Here is a 19,360-nt window from a genome sequence, read left to right on the forward strand (position 1 = left end):
ATACTGCTGGCACTCCACAAATCATAATAAATACTAATGACAGATGGCAGTAGTAATAAATAATACTCATCCATGCCCCAGTTCATCCTTAGTGTAACTCAACTGACTTGATATGAACTACAGTAGAATAATTTATCCATTTGAATTCACCTCTAGAATAGACTTTCAGATATTACACCTGATCTTTACCAGAAGACTATGATATCATTACCAGCATTTGTATATTTAAGTGAACAAAATGTCAACCTATGAAACAAGTATAAAGGAAAATATTTAACTTTAATTTTAGCTCACTGTGGAACTCTGAAGCTGCTTTACATGAGGGACACATTATCTCAAAGCAGGAGCTGCATATGCTGCTGCAACCTGTGTTTACCCAGGATTCCAAGAACCTTGTCTTGTTCCTTCAAGATACGGTATGTACTGGTAATTTGTTTCATCTTGTCAATGCAGAATACAGCTTGTGTGTAATGAGTTGAGATGACACTGTCTGACCTGCACTATTTTTCTGCTTTTCAGCTTAGCATCGATGACTTCACGCATTACAGTGAATCTTATGAAAATGAGAAGCCATTTCACAATGTTCAGGCAAGACTTTCTATTCCATATGTTATCTCCCAGTGGTATTTAAAAAACAAACAAAAATGATGTTAGACTGACATGACAGACAATTGTTAATAGAATGATTCTCAAATGAAGCTGTTTGATAGTTAAATTTAAGAAGGTGTTTCACTTTTAACAGCTGAGTTGCAGAAAAGCAATTGCATGTACTGTAATATCCTTCATAGCAATTTTCTTTCTGAAAGTCAAATTCTGTGCATTGATCATCATCTGTAAAACTTATTTCTAAAAACATTATTATATTGGTTAGTATAAAATAAGAAACTCTCAGAGTGACACTCCTCCAAAGTTACATAGTGAAGCCCACTTACAAAATTGCTGAACAAAGTGAAACAGAAATAGGTTCACTGCTCCTGATTTTCAAAAATGGCCTCCTATTTTGTTTCCATAGTTATGCACCCACAAATAACTGTGAAGGTGTTTTATAGCATGTGATTAGTCATCTCAATACTTTAAATGTGGGCTTACAGAGTTGTGCTACTGTTATTTATTGGAGCAAAAATGCAGACTTGACATTGAAAACAGTCCTCTCAGCCACAGTCAGCACTTTCTGACATCCCACTCTAGTTCTCCTCATTAAGAATCTTTACAAAATTCTCATGCAGCATGTTCAGTATACACTGTCCATACTGACAGAAGCACACACGCACCAAACTTTATGTACCCACCGTTCCCAGGTACTCTTGGTTAGTGTGAAGGAGTGTTCACAGATGGCTGTCATAGATGCATTATGGGAGACAGTGCTGGAAGAACAGAGCCTTCAAAATGCAGGACCTGCTGCTAGTGTCTGTAGCTTATAGTAGAGCATGGGGGGGCGAAAGCATAAATCTGTTTAGATCTCATACACCAAACCATATATATTCTCAAAGAGCATGTGGCTTTTAGATGTTGTAAACACTCCTCCTCACCCTTTTCCTGCACTCCTGGACTCTTGAACTTGTCACCTGCACAATAGATCATAATGTTTTTATGCTAACATGACTGACACCAAATTCAGATAACTATATGGCAAGTATAAAAGTGCATCTGGGAATGAGTAAATTATGGAAATTACAGTAAAATGTAACTGAAGAGCTAATGGCTGCATCCTCAAAAGGCTGCAGTAATACGTCTGAATGTGTCTCATCTCCTGTGGTTTTAAAATCGAAGCAGGATTGTGCCTGCTTCATTAAGGAGCAATTCTTGCCCCTGCTTCCATGGCCACAGAGGCTGCTTTGGCAGAGAACTGGTGCACTTTGACTGTTCAAGTGAGGGAGATATTTCAGGGAGCTGTGCAGGATGTACACATGTCTGCATTAAGGTGACCAGACAGCAAGTGTGAAAAATCAGGATGGGGGTGGGGGCAATAGGAGCCTATATAAGAAAAAGACCCCAAAATTGGGACTGTCCCTATAAAATCGGGACATCTGGCCACCCTAGCCTGCATTTTGCAAGACCGCTGTGCGGGGATAGTCTTACAAGACAGATATAGGTGTTCTGGGGGAGGGTTGAGAGATTCACAACTTTGCAGATCCTCCTGTTCTTTGCCCTATAGTGGGACCATGTAAGAGTTTGCAGAACCTACCTCGTTATGCACTCCATAACCTTGGAGGTAGGATTCCTCCGTGTGTCCACTTCAGCATCCACTTCAGCATCCAGAGAAGCTACTTATGCTGGGCACTGGGCTCTGGGTTTGCCCCACTGTTTTGAAGCACTTGGAGGAGAGGAAGGTGATCAGGAACAGTCAACATGGATTCACCAAGGGCAAGTCAGGCCCGACCAACCTGATTGCCTTCTATGATGAGATAACTGTCTCCATGGATATGGGGAAAGTGGTGAACATGCTATACCTTGACTTCAGCAAAGCTTTTGATATGGTCTCCCACAGTATTCTTGCCAGCAAGTTAAAGAAGTATGGATTGGATGAATGGACTGTAAGGTGATGTCTAGTTGGCAGCCGGTATCAATCGAAGTGCCTGGGGTTGGTCCTGGGGCCAGTTTCATTCAACATCTTCATTAATGATCTGGATGATGGGATGGATTGCACCTTCAGCAAGTTCGTGGATGACACTAAGTTGGGGGGAGAGGTAGATATGGTGGAGGGTAGGGATTGGTTCAGAGTGATCTACAAAAATTAAGGATTAGGCCAAAAGAAATCTGATGAGGTTCAGCAAGGACAAGTGCAGAGTCCAGCACTTAGGACGGAAGAATCCCATGCACTGCTACAGGCTGGGGACTGACTGGCTAAGCCAGAGCTGTCTCCAGGGTTTTTGCCGCCCCAAGCAGCAAAAAAAAAAAAGCTATGATCGCGATCTGCAGCTCTAGCACCACTTCTTCAGTCTACAGCAGCAATTCGGCGGCTAGTCCTTCGCTCCAAGAGGGAGTGAGGGACCCGCCGCCGAAGACCCAGACATGCCGCCCCTCACCGTTGGCCACCCCAAACAGCTGCTTGCTTGGATGGTGCCTGGAGCTGGCTCTGGGCTAAGCGGCAGTTCTGCAGGAAAGGACCTGGGAATTACAGTGGATGAGAAGCTGAATATGAGTCAACAAAGTAACCTTGCTGCCAAGAAGGCTAACAACATATTGGGCTGCATAGTAGGAGCATTGTTAGCAGATCGAGGGAAGTGATTATTCCCCTCTATTTGGCACTGGTGAGGCCACATCTAGAGTATTGCATCCAGTTTTGGGCCTCTCATTACAGAAAGGATGGGGACAAATTGGAGAGAGTCCAGAAGAGGCAGTAAAAATTATTAGGGGGCTGGAGCACATGACTTATGAAGAAATGCTGACAGAACTAGGCTTATTTAGTCTGCAGAAGAGTGAGAGGGGATTTGATAGCAGCCTTCAACAACCTGAAGGGGAGTTCCAAAGAAGATGGAGCTAGGCTGTTCTCAGTGGTGGCAGATGACAGAACAAGGAACAGTGGTTTCAACTTGCAGTGGGGGAGGTCTAGGCTGGATATTAGGAAAAACTATTTCACTAGGATGGTGGTGAAGCACTAGGGAGGTGGTGGAATCTTTACCCTTAGAAGTTTTTAAGGCCCAGCTTGACAAAGTCCTGACTGGGATGAATTAGTTGGGGTTGGTCCTGCTTTGAGCAGGGGGTTGGACTAGATGACCTCCTGAGGTCTCTTCCAACCCTAATCTTCTATGATTCTCTGCTTCTATTAGTTATTGTTGAGATGGCACTTTCATTCTAAGCCCTTATTTTCAGCGGCTCCTTTAACCATTCCTGTTAGGGTGGAAATTTCACATGTTCCTTCTCACTGCAGAAGTGAATTCATTTGGGAAATTGGAAGAAAATCTCTTCAAGCATTGTTGAGGCATAGCCACTCAGTCAAAGGTGTGGTTTTTGATTAAATACTTCCCCCCCTTTGCAGGGTCAGTGCAAGGAAGTTTCGCGCCCTAGGTGAAACTGCCAACTTGCACCCCCCCTCCAAGCCCTGTGGCAGCTCTGCCCTGAGGAACCCCCGCATAGCAGCTCCCTCCCTCCCCCTCGGAAGCCATCCAGCACCTCCACACCCCAGCTCACCTCTGCTCCAGAAGCCCTCCTGTCGGGAACCCCTGGGCTGCCTGCTGGTAACTCAGACTCCCTCTCCCTCCCAGCGCAGCGGCCGCTGAAAGGCTTTTAAAAAAATGGGGGTGCCGCTTTTTGGCCCCCCCAAATGTTGGCGCCCTAGGCAACCGCCTAGTTGGCCTAAATGGTAGCACAGGCCGTGCCCCTTTGTCTTTAAAAAAGATCAAAGAATTTAAGAGAATCAGCAGTGGTATTGCGACATTGTCTGAAACGTTCTTTCCATGAGATTCAGAAAACAGAATTAAAACTCCTATAATAACTACCTGTAACATGCTGAGCAGCCTCAGCTCACATTGACTTCAGAGGGAGTTGAACACTTTGCAGGTTCTGACCCATAGTGACCATACCTTGCCAAACAATGGGACATAGGATGCAGTACATATGATGTATTTATGGGGCGGGTTGTACTGCCTATTAATATTGCCTGACATTTCTCATTATAAGACCCTGCTTTTAGTTCACTTATAACTTTTCCAAATTTAACTGTCTGGGCTGAAATTTTCCAGCCAAGATGATTCAGCCATTTTTGAGAATGAGGCTAAGGAAAAATGCATTGTTTTGCCCAAGACAAAACATTATGGTAATCTATTCTTTGAAAATCTCTAGTACCCTGATGCTTTGGAGAAAGGACTTGGTAGGGCAGTGCCATGTATGTCCGGGATGTGCCTTTTGCTGCCCCCATGGAAATCTACCCAAATTTGGCCAAGTTATAAGCCCTTGAAAAAATTCACAGGCTTAGTAGAGACTTATCAGATTTAGCAGCTTTTCCCAAAGATTCCTTCTACACTGGGGATGCTCCAACCCAGGACTAAGTTGGACTTCCCCTGAAGTTGCAGCTTTGGACTGCTGTGGGGTGTGCTGGGACTGGGTCCAGATTTGGGCACTCAAACTGAGAATAAGGAAGCCATCTCTCCTGCTCTCTCAGTGCCTTTCTTGTTGGGCCCAGGCAGCATGGAGAAGGAAGCTGTCTGATTTGAATGCAGAGGGACAAGAGATGGATGGGAGGGCAAAGAGATTGTTACTGGGAGCCAGGAAGTGGGGTGGGGAGGATAGGGACTTGGGAGCCAGTAGATGCAGAGGCAGACTGAGATTGGTTGAGGAGTTCATGGAGGGAGATTGGGACTGGGATTCAGTGCAAATGGGGCACATCTGTGTGTGGGAGGGGGGGTATGTGGAGGGTTGCAAATGAGGACCAAGGTGGAGGAGAGAGACCAGATCAGAGGAGCCAGGTGAAGTGGGGAGTGGGACTGGCTGGACATGGAGCTGTTGGGAGGGGACTGAGTGGACAAGGAAACTGAGTGTGGCGGGAGACTGGGACAGGAAGTCTGGAGGTATTAGAGTAGGACTTGATGACCAGGGAGACTGGAAATTGCATTTTTCTATGTTGCTCCATCAATAGGATTGTAAATATGTTACATTTAATTATATATTGTTTAAGCAAAACATTTTTCTTTCTCTGAGATGCACATATATATTACTTTAACAATACTTGGGCATTTGTGAACAGTCATAGATTTGAAGTCCAGAAAAGGTCATTGAGCCTGACCTTCTGTAGAACACAGGCCATAAAAATTCACCCAATAATCTCCAAATCAAGCTCATAGCTTCCAGCTGAGTGAAAGCATATCTTTTAGAAAGAAATCCAGTCTTGATTGTTTGATGAAAGACCCTATCATAATATATACACAATAGGGGACAAAGAGAAAATCAGCCATGAATTTCCTCACCTTAGGCAAATTCAGATCTTTAATGTTGCATGATCACAAACATTTACATCTCAGTATACAAACTTCGTTGTATGAGTGATTAAGAAGTAATAGCTGTGCCATGTTACCTGAGCATTCTCCTCTTGAACTTCAGAGATGCAAATTTATTCACAGACTAAAACCAGAGATCTCATTTAGTATGAATGCGTGCATGTAGCAGCATGTGTAATACAAGGAAAAAATGTAACTTGAAAAGAGAGTTATGGGGTTATAAGCCTCAGAGACATTTGCAGTTATTAGATTTGTTCAGCTACATTAACAGCTGTTTTGAGCTTTTGGGATCAATGAGTATGTGTGCAATTAGAGGCTTCCATTTCCAGTTAATACAGAAAAAGATGTTACAAGTACACCATTTGTCCTAAAGGTTCAAATAATTTTTTTATTAAATAATAAAATACAAAGATTAGCATTCTGGGAGAATTTCTGTCAAGCAAATTACATTCCACAAACTGTTTTCCCAAGTATTAGCTTTGGCTTTCTCTGCACTGATGCTTAACTTTATGGAATTACAATGTAAAATAAAGCATTATAATTAGCTGCCAGCTGTGCAGTTGTGTAATTACTATTGTAAGTCAGAACTTTTTGCTAGATATTGCATGTGTGTAAATGGACATATGAACAGCTACATGACTTATTATTATAGACACGCTTTGATAGCCAAATACAATCTAATTGGTCAAAACAAGCGTAAGTATGTAACTGAAAATAATTGCAATCGTTATTGGTAGTGAAAACTGTTGATCATTTTACCAACTGGCTGAACAGGGTCATATAATCCTATCTATCTCAACATGATTGCTTAACAGGTATAAACTATATTTCCATAAGCATCTTTATATCCATATAACTGCACACACAGTAAGGGTTGCACCATTTTAACTGTGTGTTTCTAAACCAAAGTAATTATAGCAGTACAAAACTGTGTAGCCCAGTCCTCAGTCACCCATGTCCCCCTCCCCTCTTCTGTTTAAAGAGGCTGAAATATTATCCTCTACTCTACCAAGAAACCTATTGCTACATACCCTTGTACTGACTTCAACTACATTGATACAAGATTTAAGAGTCTCTACACAAGAGGATTACACCAGTTTAACCAAATTCCGCTTCTAAACCAATTTAGTTAAATTGGTACAATCACGTGAGATAGAGAAGGCCTTAGAATCTTTAAAACTTTGTTTTTGTTTACATTTATTTAACTTCAGTGACTACCTAACCTTTTAGATAAAGGTTGTTGTTGTTGTTACTTCCCCTTCAGCTATGGTGTGAGGACATATGGTAAACATGCTCTAAAACACTGCTTCCTACTATTAAGCGGTTTTCAAGCAAAAGTAGGGATGACCAAACTTGGCATTGCTGATAGTTATAAGGGTCTTTTTAAAAACTAGAAAATAAAAACAAATAAAATCAGGCCCTCTTTATACATCATAAAGAAGCAAAATAAGTACATAAATAAAAAACAAGCAATGCTCCCAATTTTAAAAGAACAATTTGCAGTTAACCTTTAATGAAAGGGCAGGAACAAATTTAATAAATGAGATATACAATAACAACCGTCACAACATTAGCTGAGAAACTGCAGTGGAATGAAAAACTACTTCTTCACAAATACTTTCAGTAGTTGAAATAACTGTTACCTGCTAAAGTACATTGCATCAATTTTCCCTAGAACTATAATGCATAATTTCATGTATGCCTCCTGAAACTTGTGGTAAAGTATATTTTATTAATCTAAAAATATAAAATACATTATATAAGCTGAAAGCTTCAAAAACAGTGACAACACAAATTTTCCATGTGATTGTCACTGATTTTCAAAAGACTGTTACCTGAGTAGAAACAGATGGTTCTTCCAACTCTGTTTGCTTTGCTTTGTTTTGAATACGTGACACTAATTGATCAGTGTGATAGAAAATAAACCCACAACTTTGATATTTTAAATGACATTTTTGCGGATTAAAGACTTCAAGGATCTCTCATTTATATGAAGAAACCTGCCTACTTCTGACTTGTTTTTGGCTGGAAAAGTCTGGGAACATAAGAATCTTTTCCCCAAAATATGTTTTGTTACAAAATTGACAGAAAAGTATCTGTATCTAAGAACAAATTAGAGCAATTAACAATCTTTCTAGAAACAAATGAAATCAATTTAAAAAGTTCCTCTAATGTTTAATCTAAAAAAGATGTGACTTGTAAAATGGCAATGAAGTTCATTCAGATGATAATTTGACATAGCCATCAGAATGTCCTTTTACAAAGATTTTACACTCCAGCTTCTATGAAGCGGTTCCACTGTCACTCTGTGTGCTTAGGGAGAAGACTTCTCTCCCTTTCCCCTGCAGATCTTCCCAATGTCCAGCTTGATTACTCAGAACTGGTTTTGCCCCTTGGTGCCTGATCCTTCATTGGAATGCAAAATCAGGCCCTTTTGGGTAGCTCTATGCAGTCTCAATCCCATTTAAAGTGTGCAGGATTCTGACAAGCTAAAGATGTACACTAGTCTGAATATATACTAGACAGTTAAAGCATCATGTGGGTTCCTTAATGACAAGTGTGCAATACTCATATAGGTTTTTGAATATCCATCTTCATGATTTTTATAAATCAAGACACAGATCACTGAAATTTTTCTTTAACAAAAAAATTAAATACTGCTTAATACTATTGTTGGAACAATTCCTGCTGCTGGGAGCAAGGGGTTCAGAGACTATAAGGCCAGAAGGGATCACTGTGATCGTCTATCAGAGGGGTAGCCATGTTAGTCTGGATCTGTAAAAAGCAAAAAAGAGTCCTATGGCACCTTATAGACTAACAGACGTATTGGAGCATAAGCTTTCGTATTCACCCACGAAAGCTTATGCTCCAATACATCTGTTAGACTATAAGGTGTCATGGGATTCTTTTGTGATCATCTAGTCTGGCTTCCAACATAATACAGGCCATAGACTTCCCTGAATTAAAGTAACAAAACTATTGGCATTAAATATAGCATCATGATTTTCTCATGCAACATGTTAACTATCTTCAGGTTCATTAATCAAAACAAGCAAGGCAGGCTATGACATCATTTTCCTGTAGAAGAAGCTGAGAACCCTTCTCAGAGGCCTGTGACCAAGACAGCCTGGCCCTGTTTTCATTCCTGTAGTTATTTTTCTACCATCCTGGCTAATTAGACAATGCAACCAAAGTATCTTTGTTTTGCAGCTAGAGAAACTGTCAAAATGTCTAGCCTTAGCTTGTCGTTCCCTCCTTTAAAATCAATACCATCAGGAAACATAAGCAACAGCAAAACATCTGAGCAATCAGAAAAACAGAAAAGGTTCAGGAAAGTGTTAAAGGACAAAAGAATGAGTAGGAGGAGAAAAGCTTTAGCAACACCATAACACTAGCATTAGTTAAGAGAGAGTCTGTAACAAGTTTAACATCAGAACACTAGATATAGTAGCAATTATCCCTATATTAAGAAATGCAAAAGAGAGGATACTGTGAACTAGGTTTTAGACTCCATTAGTCTCTCACGTGCACCCTTTGTGGATCAGCCTTGCTACTGTCACACTTCTTTGGAAGAACCACATGGTTCAGCCATTCTGGAACTGGATTTCTGCATGGCAGCCCACCTAGTTCCCAACTGTATTAAGGCAACAGGCCCAACTGGCCTTAGCACCTGTCAGAGTCTCAATTCAGGAGCCTGTGACAGTGTAGGTTTGCAGTGACACAGAATCAGCATCATCAGAACATTAGCATTATTTATTCATTCATGCAGAAAGAGGGTTTTTTTGTTTTTTGTTTTTAAATTCACTTTCCATCAGAGTTTGGCTCAGACACCTGAATAAAAGTCTTGCTCACCTGATCAAATAACAGATATTATACCGTTTGATCAATCCCAGCTGAGCCAACTCAGTCGGAGTTTTGTGATTCAGGTTTTGAGTAGCAAGCCAGGAAGTAATTGAAATTCATGAAAATACTTATAAAAATTTAAATAGCAACAGCATGAGATTCTGTGACCCCAAAATAGGCAAGATTTGTCAAATTATTTGTTACGAATTAGTCACTCATAGCACTTATCAAGAATGGGTATTTAAGATGCAAACTGTGTAGACATGGTAGTGTGGCTATCTGGTACTGAATTGTACTGTTCTAACTTGTGCTTACCTGTATTGATTAGTTTCAATTACAAGGGCATTCATTTCCTGTCTGACAGCTGTTTGATGCCCTTTACGTATTAGACTGGCAGTATGAATGCACTTCCTCATGTTGTAGTAGCTATGTAGACGGAATTACTGTGTCACATTGAGACACATTGGTGTAGAAGTGTGAGGAAACTAGCACTGTATATGTTCTGGGGAATGCAGACCAGGAGCTGTCATGCTTTCACTATCATGCTTACAAGGCTTCATATGGAGTATGTGCTAAATAAAACGTGCTATCAATTTAAAGAGAAATAAAACCTGTTGGCAAAAATGTTAATACATTACTGGTTGAAAAATGCAGGATTATCTTTGTGAAAATATTCAAACAAATTTTGCAAAAAAATTTAATCAAATTTGGAATTTTCAGACATTTCAATAACTTTATAAACTGCTGAAAAAGTAGAAAAAAATGTAAGCTTTGCAAAGCTTTAATAATTTCAAAAAATTTTCAACCATCTCTACCAGTGCTCATTACTTGTTATTTTTTAAAATTGCATTGTTGGATTTGTGTGCAGATTTGAATATCATAATCAAGATTATAGCAATCCACCAGTGTCTTAACTATGAAGCAGATGACTAAATTCTCCACATACTTATTACAGGAACTCCTTGAGTCTTCATCATCCTCTTTAGTTTTATCGGCTGTTGATTGTCAGGCTACCAGTTACCTTTTGGATTATCTTCAAGAATCAATGGATTGGAAGCTAACAGACATAGATGAGTTTGAAGTATCTAAGCTGGAAGTAGACACATCCAAGCCCAACATATTTGTGATAAGGCTACAGCCAATCAACAGGTATGGAGTTTGTTGCAATAAAGATTGGAATGGACATTTCTGTATATTTTCAAGCCTTCTTGAAAATTCCATGTGTATTAACCATGTATATAAGTCACTAAGGCCCAGATTTGTAAAAGCTATTGAGGCATTGCTGTGCTCAGTGTTGCAACACTTAACTGATTTGGGATCCTAAATCTTATTTTCAAAAGAAATTTACACACTTAGGAGCCTGAATCACATTGACAGTAAAGTGACTGAGTTCCTAAATCCCTTTTGAAAATTGGATTTAGGATCCTAAATCACTTAGGTGTTGTAATGCTGAGCACAGCACCGCTTAAAAACCTTTAAAAATCTGTCCCTAAAACAATAGGGTTACAGGATTAAGAAAGTTATTATCAAATATTTTGTCCTAAATACACACACTGTATTATTTCATTGTCCATTTACGAAGGACAGTATTTGAATGGTGTAGAGAAGGTCAGTCAAATTTTACCTGTGTCATTATACTAGAAACATGGAGCACCTAATGGAATTAAATGGCAACACATTTATAACTGATAAAGGGAATCATTTTAAGCAACATGTAATTAACCTGTGGAATTCACTGCCATAAAGTATTCCAGAGTTTAAGAACCTAGCAGGATTATAAAAAGGATTGGATGTTTATATCAATATTGAGATCAGTCTTAGTCACATTAGACAGGTTAATGAAATTATAAATATTAAAATAAATTATACAATTTTAAAGGACATTATCAAATCCTTCATTCTTCTGGGACTAAGCCATCTTCTCTCTGATGGGGTTAGGGAGAAAGTTCCTTCATAGGCCTATTATTGCATGATTGTTGATTCTGGGGCTTTTACACCTCTCTCTGGAGTGTCTGGTATAGCACTGTTGGAGATAGGATACTGAACTATATGGACCATTCTCCTGAGCTGGAATGGCAATCTGTATATTTCTGTGTTTCTGTTTCAACAAAAAGCTATGAAGTTTATAGGCAGTCCTATCAGGTGCTGTCAACATTCCTGTTAGGTGCTTTATCTCAATATAGTCATACAAATTATTGAGTTTGACAGGACTTTGATTATCTGATAATAACTTGTTCTGTTGTCAATTTCACCACCACTTGACATGTTTCTAACCAGTATTTCCATTCTCTTCCAAGTGACAGCAGTGATAAATTAATGTAAACATTTCTGTCACTGATGTCATGAGAGGCAAGAGCACATGGAAATACTTTTAAACATAAAACTAAATTGCACATGTGAAAAATCTAAAGTTTCATTGAAATTTATTTTGCATCTGTGCTCATTGAAATCTACCCTGTAACACCCTCAAGCCTTTAAACACTTTAATAACTCTCAGAATTCAGTACAATCAAGCAACTAGTTTACTTTGAAGTTGATGCTAAACATTTGCAAACCACACTGCAAGATGTTGAGATCACCAGGAAGCAACTTTTAAAATATTAACTTCCTATTTACAGTGTTGTGTTTTGCTTATTGCTGTGCCCTGAAGGCCAATTTATGCCTGTCCCATGCAAAAGGGGGAAGCAGATGCTGGGTAGTCTCTTCTTGCCCCAGTGGACTTGCACAGGACGCAGCTATAAGTTGGTTTGCTGTGCTGAGGAGCACTGCCAGCACCGTTAGAAACCGTAGAAGAAGCATGTGTGTGCTTAGTAAAGATAGAACCTATCCTGCTTGCAGGGGGGAGGGATAGCTTAGTGGTTGGAGCATTGGCTGGCTAAACCCAGGGTTGTGAGTTCAATCCTTGACAGGGCCACTTAGAGATCTGGGGCAAAATCAGTACTTGGTCCTGTGAGTGAAGGCAGAGGGCTGGACTCAATGACCTTTCAGGGTCCCTTCCAGCTCCATAAGATAGGTATATATCCAACACAAACCATCAAGCACCAACATAAGAGCATTAGGGAGAGAAGGTCTGGCTACACTATTTGCATAGGTGTAGCAAGTCACTCTGCTCAGTTCATTCCTCAGTGCCTCCATATATGCACCATCACTTGGACAGTGGAGCTCCTCCTTAGCTCCAGCATAACTCTTTCTCTATCAAAGACATAACTGGACCCTAAGATAGCATAATGATATATAGCATGTCACAATACAGGTACAGGCAAGAGTCCTCTCCTAAGGAGCTTCCAAGCTAATATCAGACAACATGACATAATGAGAGGGGACAAAACTTAATGAGAGGGAGTCTGGGGAGGGAAGAACCAGGTTAATACCAGTAACATGGTTTCTTGTTCTGGGGAATTCAACAGCATGGTGGAGCAAAGTTTGAGTTTTTCAGGAGTAAAATAAATACATCTCTTAGTTAACTAGCTTCTTATGGGCTTTGCAGAAAAAAGAAATGGACTTTAATGAAGGATTGAATAAGAAGAGAGTAGTAGCTTTGCAGACCAGCATAGGAAGGGCATGCTAAAACTCCAGAAGTTTCTTGAGAATATTTTTCTGGTCTATGCAATATTTTAATTATCTTTCCTTTTTTGTATAGATTAAATGATATTTCTACTGCAAAGGCTTTTGCTGCAAATGGTAAGCAATGTGGCCGCTGTATCCAGTGCTTCATGATTTGATCCTATTTTCCTAGGGGTTTATGCTATACCTTCTAGTGATTCCCAACAAGTGGTATGATACTATTACTAATTCTTTAGGATTCTTTTAATCTATCAGCCCCTATATTACTTGTCTATAGCCAATCACCATAACATTTAGGTACTGACAGCCTGATCCATAGTCCACTGGAATACATGGAAGTCTCCCAGTTGACTTTACTGGATCAGGCCCTAAATATGACTGGTCTTTTTGTGATTGATACTGTGAATTCCATCCCTGGTTCAGTGATAAGCTGCTCACCATGCCTCCTATTTACTTCTGTAAATTTTAGCCCATCCACTCATATGTCTGTACATTACAGTGCACACAACTAAATAGGAGGTGTCAGCTCAAGAGGACAAGATTGAGGTCTTAGGCTAGTAAAATGGTACATGTGATTGAAAAGATTGGGAAATGCTTCTCTTGCCTCTGTAAAATGATAACGGGGCCCTTCAAAAAGTGCCTGATTTTAAGTTTAATTTTTTGTTGGCTTTATAGGTACCACACAATGCTTTTTAAGGGGGCATCAGTGCATACATTTCTGTATTAAAAAGCTTTTCTTTTCCCTCGGGTATGTAAGCTAGCTGTAAAACAATTACTAGACAGCACTAGTTTTCACAGGGTTTTAACTTGGGCTCCAAATTAGAACTCCTATTATGAAGCTTGCAAGTAATTGTGGGGGGCAATCTCATTGGCACCAGTGATTGCACACACAATCAAGTCATTACTGGAGGTGGCTAAGTGGCTATACAATGTGCCTGCAATTATATGTGTCCCAAAAACTGCAGATCTAAAATCAGAGGCAGCTTTTGGAAATCAGGAAGAACACCTTAGTTCTGAAGTTAAGGGTGCTTTATTTTTGCATAGGACAAAGTGAATTTGATTTTTAAATAGGAATTATTAGCTCTCTGTCTCTGAATCATTGAGACACTATGGTAGCATCACTAGCCAAAAAAAGCATAAAACACTGGAGAACTAGAGGCTGAGAGCTTTTCTAAACTCTACCAGCTGGTAGCAGACCCCAAGGAACATTCCGCCAGATAGGGACTGCCAGAGTGTAGCACTTTCTGGCCACAACCCTCAGATCTCTCCTATTCTGGAACTGCAGAGGTGGTGGGATGATATAGGAATTAGCTATACCCACTCTATGTGTACAGGAGACTCACTGCTCCAGCGAAGAAATGGCCTGTTTCTGCTTCCTTTGCACACCTGAGCAGCAAAAGCTAGGCCCTGGCCTGCATTTCAATTGTGCCATCAGCTATATAAAAGTAGAAGTGTGTACTGGCTCCACAATTCACGTTCAGTGCTTGTGATCTTTTGCCAACCACGGTGATACTAAAGCACTGCCCAATAACTCCTGAAAATATCAGTGACAGTGAATTTAAACTTAAAAAAAATGAAAAGTTACTGAACTGCTGATTTAAAAAGAAAAAAATCCTGCTGAAGGTCTATGGAATTGATGGGACAAAAATCATATAGGAATCTCACTGTTCTCTTCCAATAACTGCATTATATAAAGGGTTCCCATTACAACTTTCTAAATCATGCATTTCATATTTGAGCAAATCTGTTTATTATTGGCAGCACAACACAATCCATTTACCAAATGTTACTGCTATCAAGAGACCTCTTGAGGTCACAATTCCTTGCAGGGTCGTTAATTATTTGTATTTATTATTTACTGACAACTGATAGCTACTACTTGATGTTTGGACCAGTAACAACAAATGCCATTTATCACATCCCTGTAACATGAAAAGAATGCCGTAAATAAATGTTGTGTATTGTTTCTGACAACGCCAACGTAAAATCAGGAGAAATACTGCAGACCTGTAACAGTGAACAGCAACTCAAAAAGACTTGTATGCATGTCACAGTAAATTCTTTACTTTCCTCACAGGGGCATGCACAGGAATAAAAATGTGGCCACTTTTGGAGGGGCACTTTCTGTGCACCCTGTGGCTGGAGGAGGTCTCTCTGTCTGGGCAGCCAGAGGACCAGGTTTTCCCCGCTGTGGCCCCCAGGACCAGGGGAGATGGCTCTCCTCCTCTCCCCCCAAGTAGCTGGATCTTCCCCCCTTCCCATCCTGGCTTTGGAGGAGTTTTGTTTCCCCACTTGGGGGTCACCCCTCCCCTGGCACGCATACCCCTGTTTCCTCCCCACTGTACATAGTTTTAAAATATGGCACAACAAAATTCCAGAAGACTCTCATGCAGTTTTATTTACTAGAGATACCATGTTTTGTGTAAGATAAGATAAGCCAGATCTGGATTTCAAACACCTCAAAGTTTGACTTGAAGTGATAAGATGATGTAGGTGGTGGTCAGCATCTTATAGAAATTAGATCAGCTGTGGGTTCAGAGTCTAAACTTCCTGTAGCGAGATGATGACTCACGGGCATGGCGCCTCCTGCTGGTCATCTTGGGAATTAGCTCTCCAGCATATGGAGCACCCTCTGCAGGCTGATGTCTCACCTGCCGCTGGCCCCGTGTCCCTCACAGACCCTGGTGCCCTTTATCTTGGGTTTCTGCCCCAGCGGTAAGCCCACACTCTGGGTCTCCCCTCCCAGGGGAACCCCCAGCCCTCTAAACCTACCTTGCCTCAATGGCTACTGCCAGTCATCGTCTAGCCCCCACTCACTGGAGCAGACTGAAGTTGGCAAGGGAGTCAGACCAGCTGCCTCTGCCTAAGTCCAGGCTGCACCTCTGCAACCCCTATACAAGCTTTGGCCTTTAACAAGGCCTGCTGCCTGGGAGTTTCCCAGGCTGGAGTTCCCCAGCTCCCTTTGCCCTTCTCTAGCACTGCTCCAGGTACCTTGCTCCCAGGCAGCTAGCCCTTCCCACTCCAGGTCTAGAGTGAGAGTCCTCTAGCTTCTGACCCCCAGCCCTCTTATCAGGGCCAGCTGGGCCCTGATTAGGCATGGACCCAGCTGTGGCTGCTTCCCCAGTCATCCTAGCTTGGCTGCTTTTAATCCCTGTTCTCCAGGAGTGGAACAACTGCCCCAGTACACACCCTTCCCCTTTGAAACTGCCCCCCCATGTGGTCTTACCTCCCCAGCTTCCCTCTTAGCTGGGCCTGCAAGATGTCTCTCCTGCCACAGGCTCTCCACTGTCTGGAGCAGCCAGCTCCCTTCCTCAAGGGTTTGGGTGCCTACTGTAGCCTGCTCAGCTCCAGGGCCGGCTTTAGGAAGTGCGGGGCCAATTCAAACACTTTCGGCGGGGCCCCGGCAGGGATGACTTAAAAAGAAAAAAGTGTAAAAAAAAAGCCTTCCATTTCTTCCATGTATTATTTACTTTCCATAACTATATAAATAAAAAGATTGTATATTATGTACATTGCATCATATATGCTGTTGATTGGTTATTAATGACTGCCGTTTCACATGTGTGGGTCCCTGCCACCCCCTGCCGTTTCACATGTGTGGGTCCCCACTGCTTCCTGCCCCCCTCATTGAAGCAGGTGTGCAGGTTACTGGCCTGGGAACTGCAGGGCAGCAGTGGACATGGGGCTGGTTCAAGGCAGGGCAGGGGCTGACTGGAGGTAAGGTCTGGCTGCAGGCAGGGCAAGGGGTGCGGGGCTGGCTGGAGACGGGGGAGTGTGGGGCGGGCTGGCTTCAGGCAGGGCCACAGGGGGGTGAAGTAGGGGTTGGCAGGGCTGGAGACAGGAGTATGGGACTGGCTGGCTTCAGGCAGGGGGGTGCAGCAGGGGTTGGCTGGAGACAGGGCAGGGCGGGCAGTGCAGGGCTAGTGCGGGCAGGGGTGTGTGGCAGGGGTTGGCTGGAGACAGGACAGGGGGTTTGGTAGGGGCTGGCTTTGGGCAGGGGGTGCAGAGCTGGCTGCAGGCAGCAGGGGGCGGGGCTGGTGCAGGCAGGGCAGGGGGTGCAGCAGAGGCAGCTGGAGCCCCGGCCCTTTAAAAAGCCCCCAGAGCCCCCCGCTATCCCAGGGCTCTGGGGGCTATTTAAAGGGCGTGGGGCTCCCCTGCTTCTACCCCGCCCCGGACCTTTTAAATAGCCATGGGAGCCCTGGGGAATGCATGGGGGCGGCGGGGCTCCGGCGGCTATTTAAAGGACCGGGGTGGCAGAGGCAGCTGGAGCCCTGGCCCTTTAAATAGCCCCCAGAGCCCCCTGCTACTCCAGGGCTCTGGGGGCTATTTAAAGGGCACGGAGCTCCAGCCGGGGCCGCGGGGCTTGTCGCGCTCCGGCCGGAGCTCCAGCCGGGGCTTTGGTCAGGGGAGCAGGGCCATGGAAGTCCCCGGAGCAGACCGTAGCCAGGGTAATCAAAAAAATTTAAAAGGCGCCTAAAGCGCGGGGCCCAATTCCCAGGAATCGGACGAATCGGCCTAAAGCCAGCCCTGCTCAGCTCCCATGTGGGTTCCACTTTTTATCTGGGGCCTCCTTACCCCAGACAATCCCCTTTCTAGGGCCCTGGTTCTCACCACCCCCTCCTTCAGGGCAGTTTCAGACCCAGGCCGATCCTGCAGCCTGCCCCTCCTTCTCTGGGTGCAGTGCCGATTTAACTGGCCCCCTTTGTGGCAAAGGAAGCATTTCCAGTGTCTGTTGGCCACAGCTCTCCCACAGTTTGTCTCTGGCATAGCCCTTCCTGCAGGGCTAGCTTGGGCCCTGCAAGTCCCATAGGGCTACTCCCTCTTCATGTGCCCCAGTTTCCTACAGGCCCAACATGTTTGGGGCCCCCCTGCTACCCTCACAGGGAGTGCTCCCTCAGTTCCTTCCTTGTCCAGGTGGGGTCTCTGTGCCCCAACCCGTTAGGGGCACTCCCTCCTGTAGTGTCCCTGTCACCCACAGGCAAAACAGTCTTTAGGCCCCGGGACTGGCCTCTGTCCCAGGTGCTTGGCATCCAATGAGGTCCATGTGCCCTACCCCTGCAGCAGCTGAAGCAGTCCCCCTTGCTGCTCAGCGAGCCAGGCCACACAGGCTTCACCATTTTCTCCACCTTCAGTTCCACAATTTCAGATCCGGGCAATAGTCCCACACTCCTTGCCCTGCCCCTTGTATCAGGGGTGATCGTCTATGCCTGCATTCTCCACCATGTGTAACAGGGTCCAGACTCACCACCTTTGGCACCTCCTGCTAATTCCTGTGGGAATTAGCTCGTGTCAGCTGTGGAGCACTCCTGCGTGTTATGTCTCACCAATTGCCTGCTCTGCTGATTTGGAAACTGCCTTACTTCCCACTCAGCGGTGTCTGCTTCAGGACACTGCCCTCCAGCAGCATCCACTATTCTACTCTCATCCCCTTCCTGGGCAGCAGGGGAGGGTAACAACAGCCTTTGGCTTGCAGCTGTCTCAGTGACCAACCACAACCCCAAAGTCTAGCCTCTCACCTCAGGGCAAGTTGCAGTCAGTCTTGGCCACACTCCTCAATGGCCAGATGCAGTGCAAGGGGGGGACCCAGGCCCACCCACTACTCTGGGTCCCAACCCAGGGACCCTCTAGCAGCAGCCTCCCTCTGCCCTCCTTCTCTCCCCTCTCATCTGCCTATCTTTCCTGGGCCACTTCCCCTTTGGCCCCATGCACCTTCTCAACCCTTTTTAGCAGGGGCCACAGTCTGGCAGATAACTGGGCCAGAGCTCTCGTCTGCTCCCCAAGCCTGCCCAGCACTGCTCTGTCCAAGATGCTACCTCCTTACCTCAGGAGCCAGCCCTTCTTCCTTGCTAGTCAGGGAGAGGCTGCCCTCGGCTTTGCTAGGCAGTCTTTATATAAGGCCCAGCCTGGCCCTGATTGGCTGCCTCTTTCTTGGCCCTGATTGACTCTCCACAGGCCTTTGCTGATTGATTGCTGGTCTGTGCAGCCTCTTTGGCCTGTTCCAGCCCTTTTTCTGATGGAGT

At 43.6% G+C, this 19,360-nt stretch overlaps 1 protein-coding gene across 3 annotated transcripts in view; it reads left to right on the forward strand.

Moving 5' to 3' along the window:
- LOC127042833 (V-type proton ATPase subunit S1-like) overlaps positions 1-19,360 on the forward strand; it is a 102,293-nt gene that overhangs the window by 25,469 nt on the left and 57,464 nt on the right. For all 3 annotated transcript variants that reach the window (XM_050936276.1, XM_050936277.1, XM_050936275.1), the window contains 4 exons: positions 290-416; positions 520-588; positions 10,732-10,925; positions 13,417-13,457. In XM_050936276.1, the coding sequence (XP_050792233.1) occupies positions 290-416; positions 520-588; positions 10,732-10,925; positions 13,417-13,457 (431 nt within the window). The remainder of the gene's footprint in view (positions 1-289; positions 417-519; positions 589-10,731; positions 10,926-13,416; positions 13,458-19,360) is intronic.

The sequence above is a fragment of the Gopherus flavomarginatus genome, chromosome 1 (assembly GCF_025201925.1).
Source record: "Gopherus flavomarginatus isolate rGopFla2 chromosome 1, rGopFla2.mat.asm, whole genome shotgun sequence".
Lineage (NCBI taxonomy): Eukaryota > Metazoa > Chordata > Testudines > Testudinidae > Gopherus > Gopherus flavomarginatus.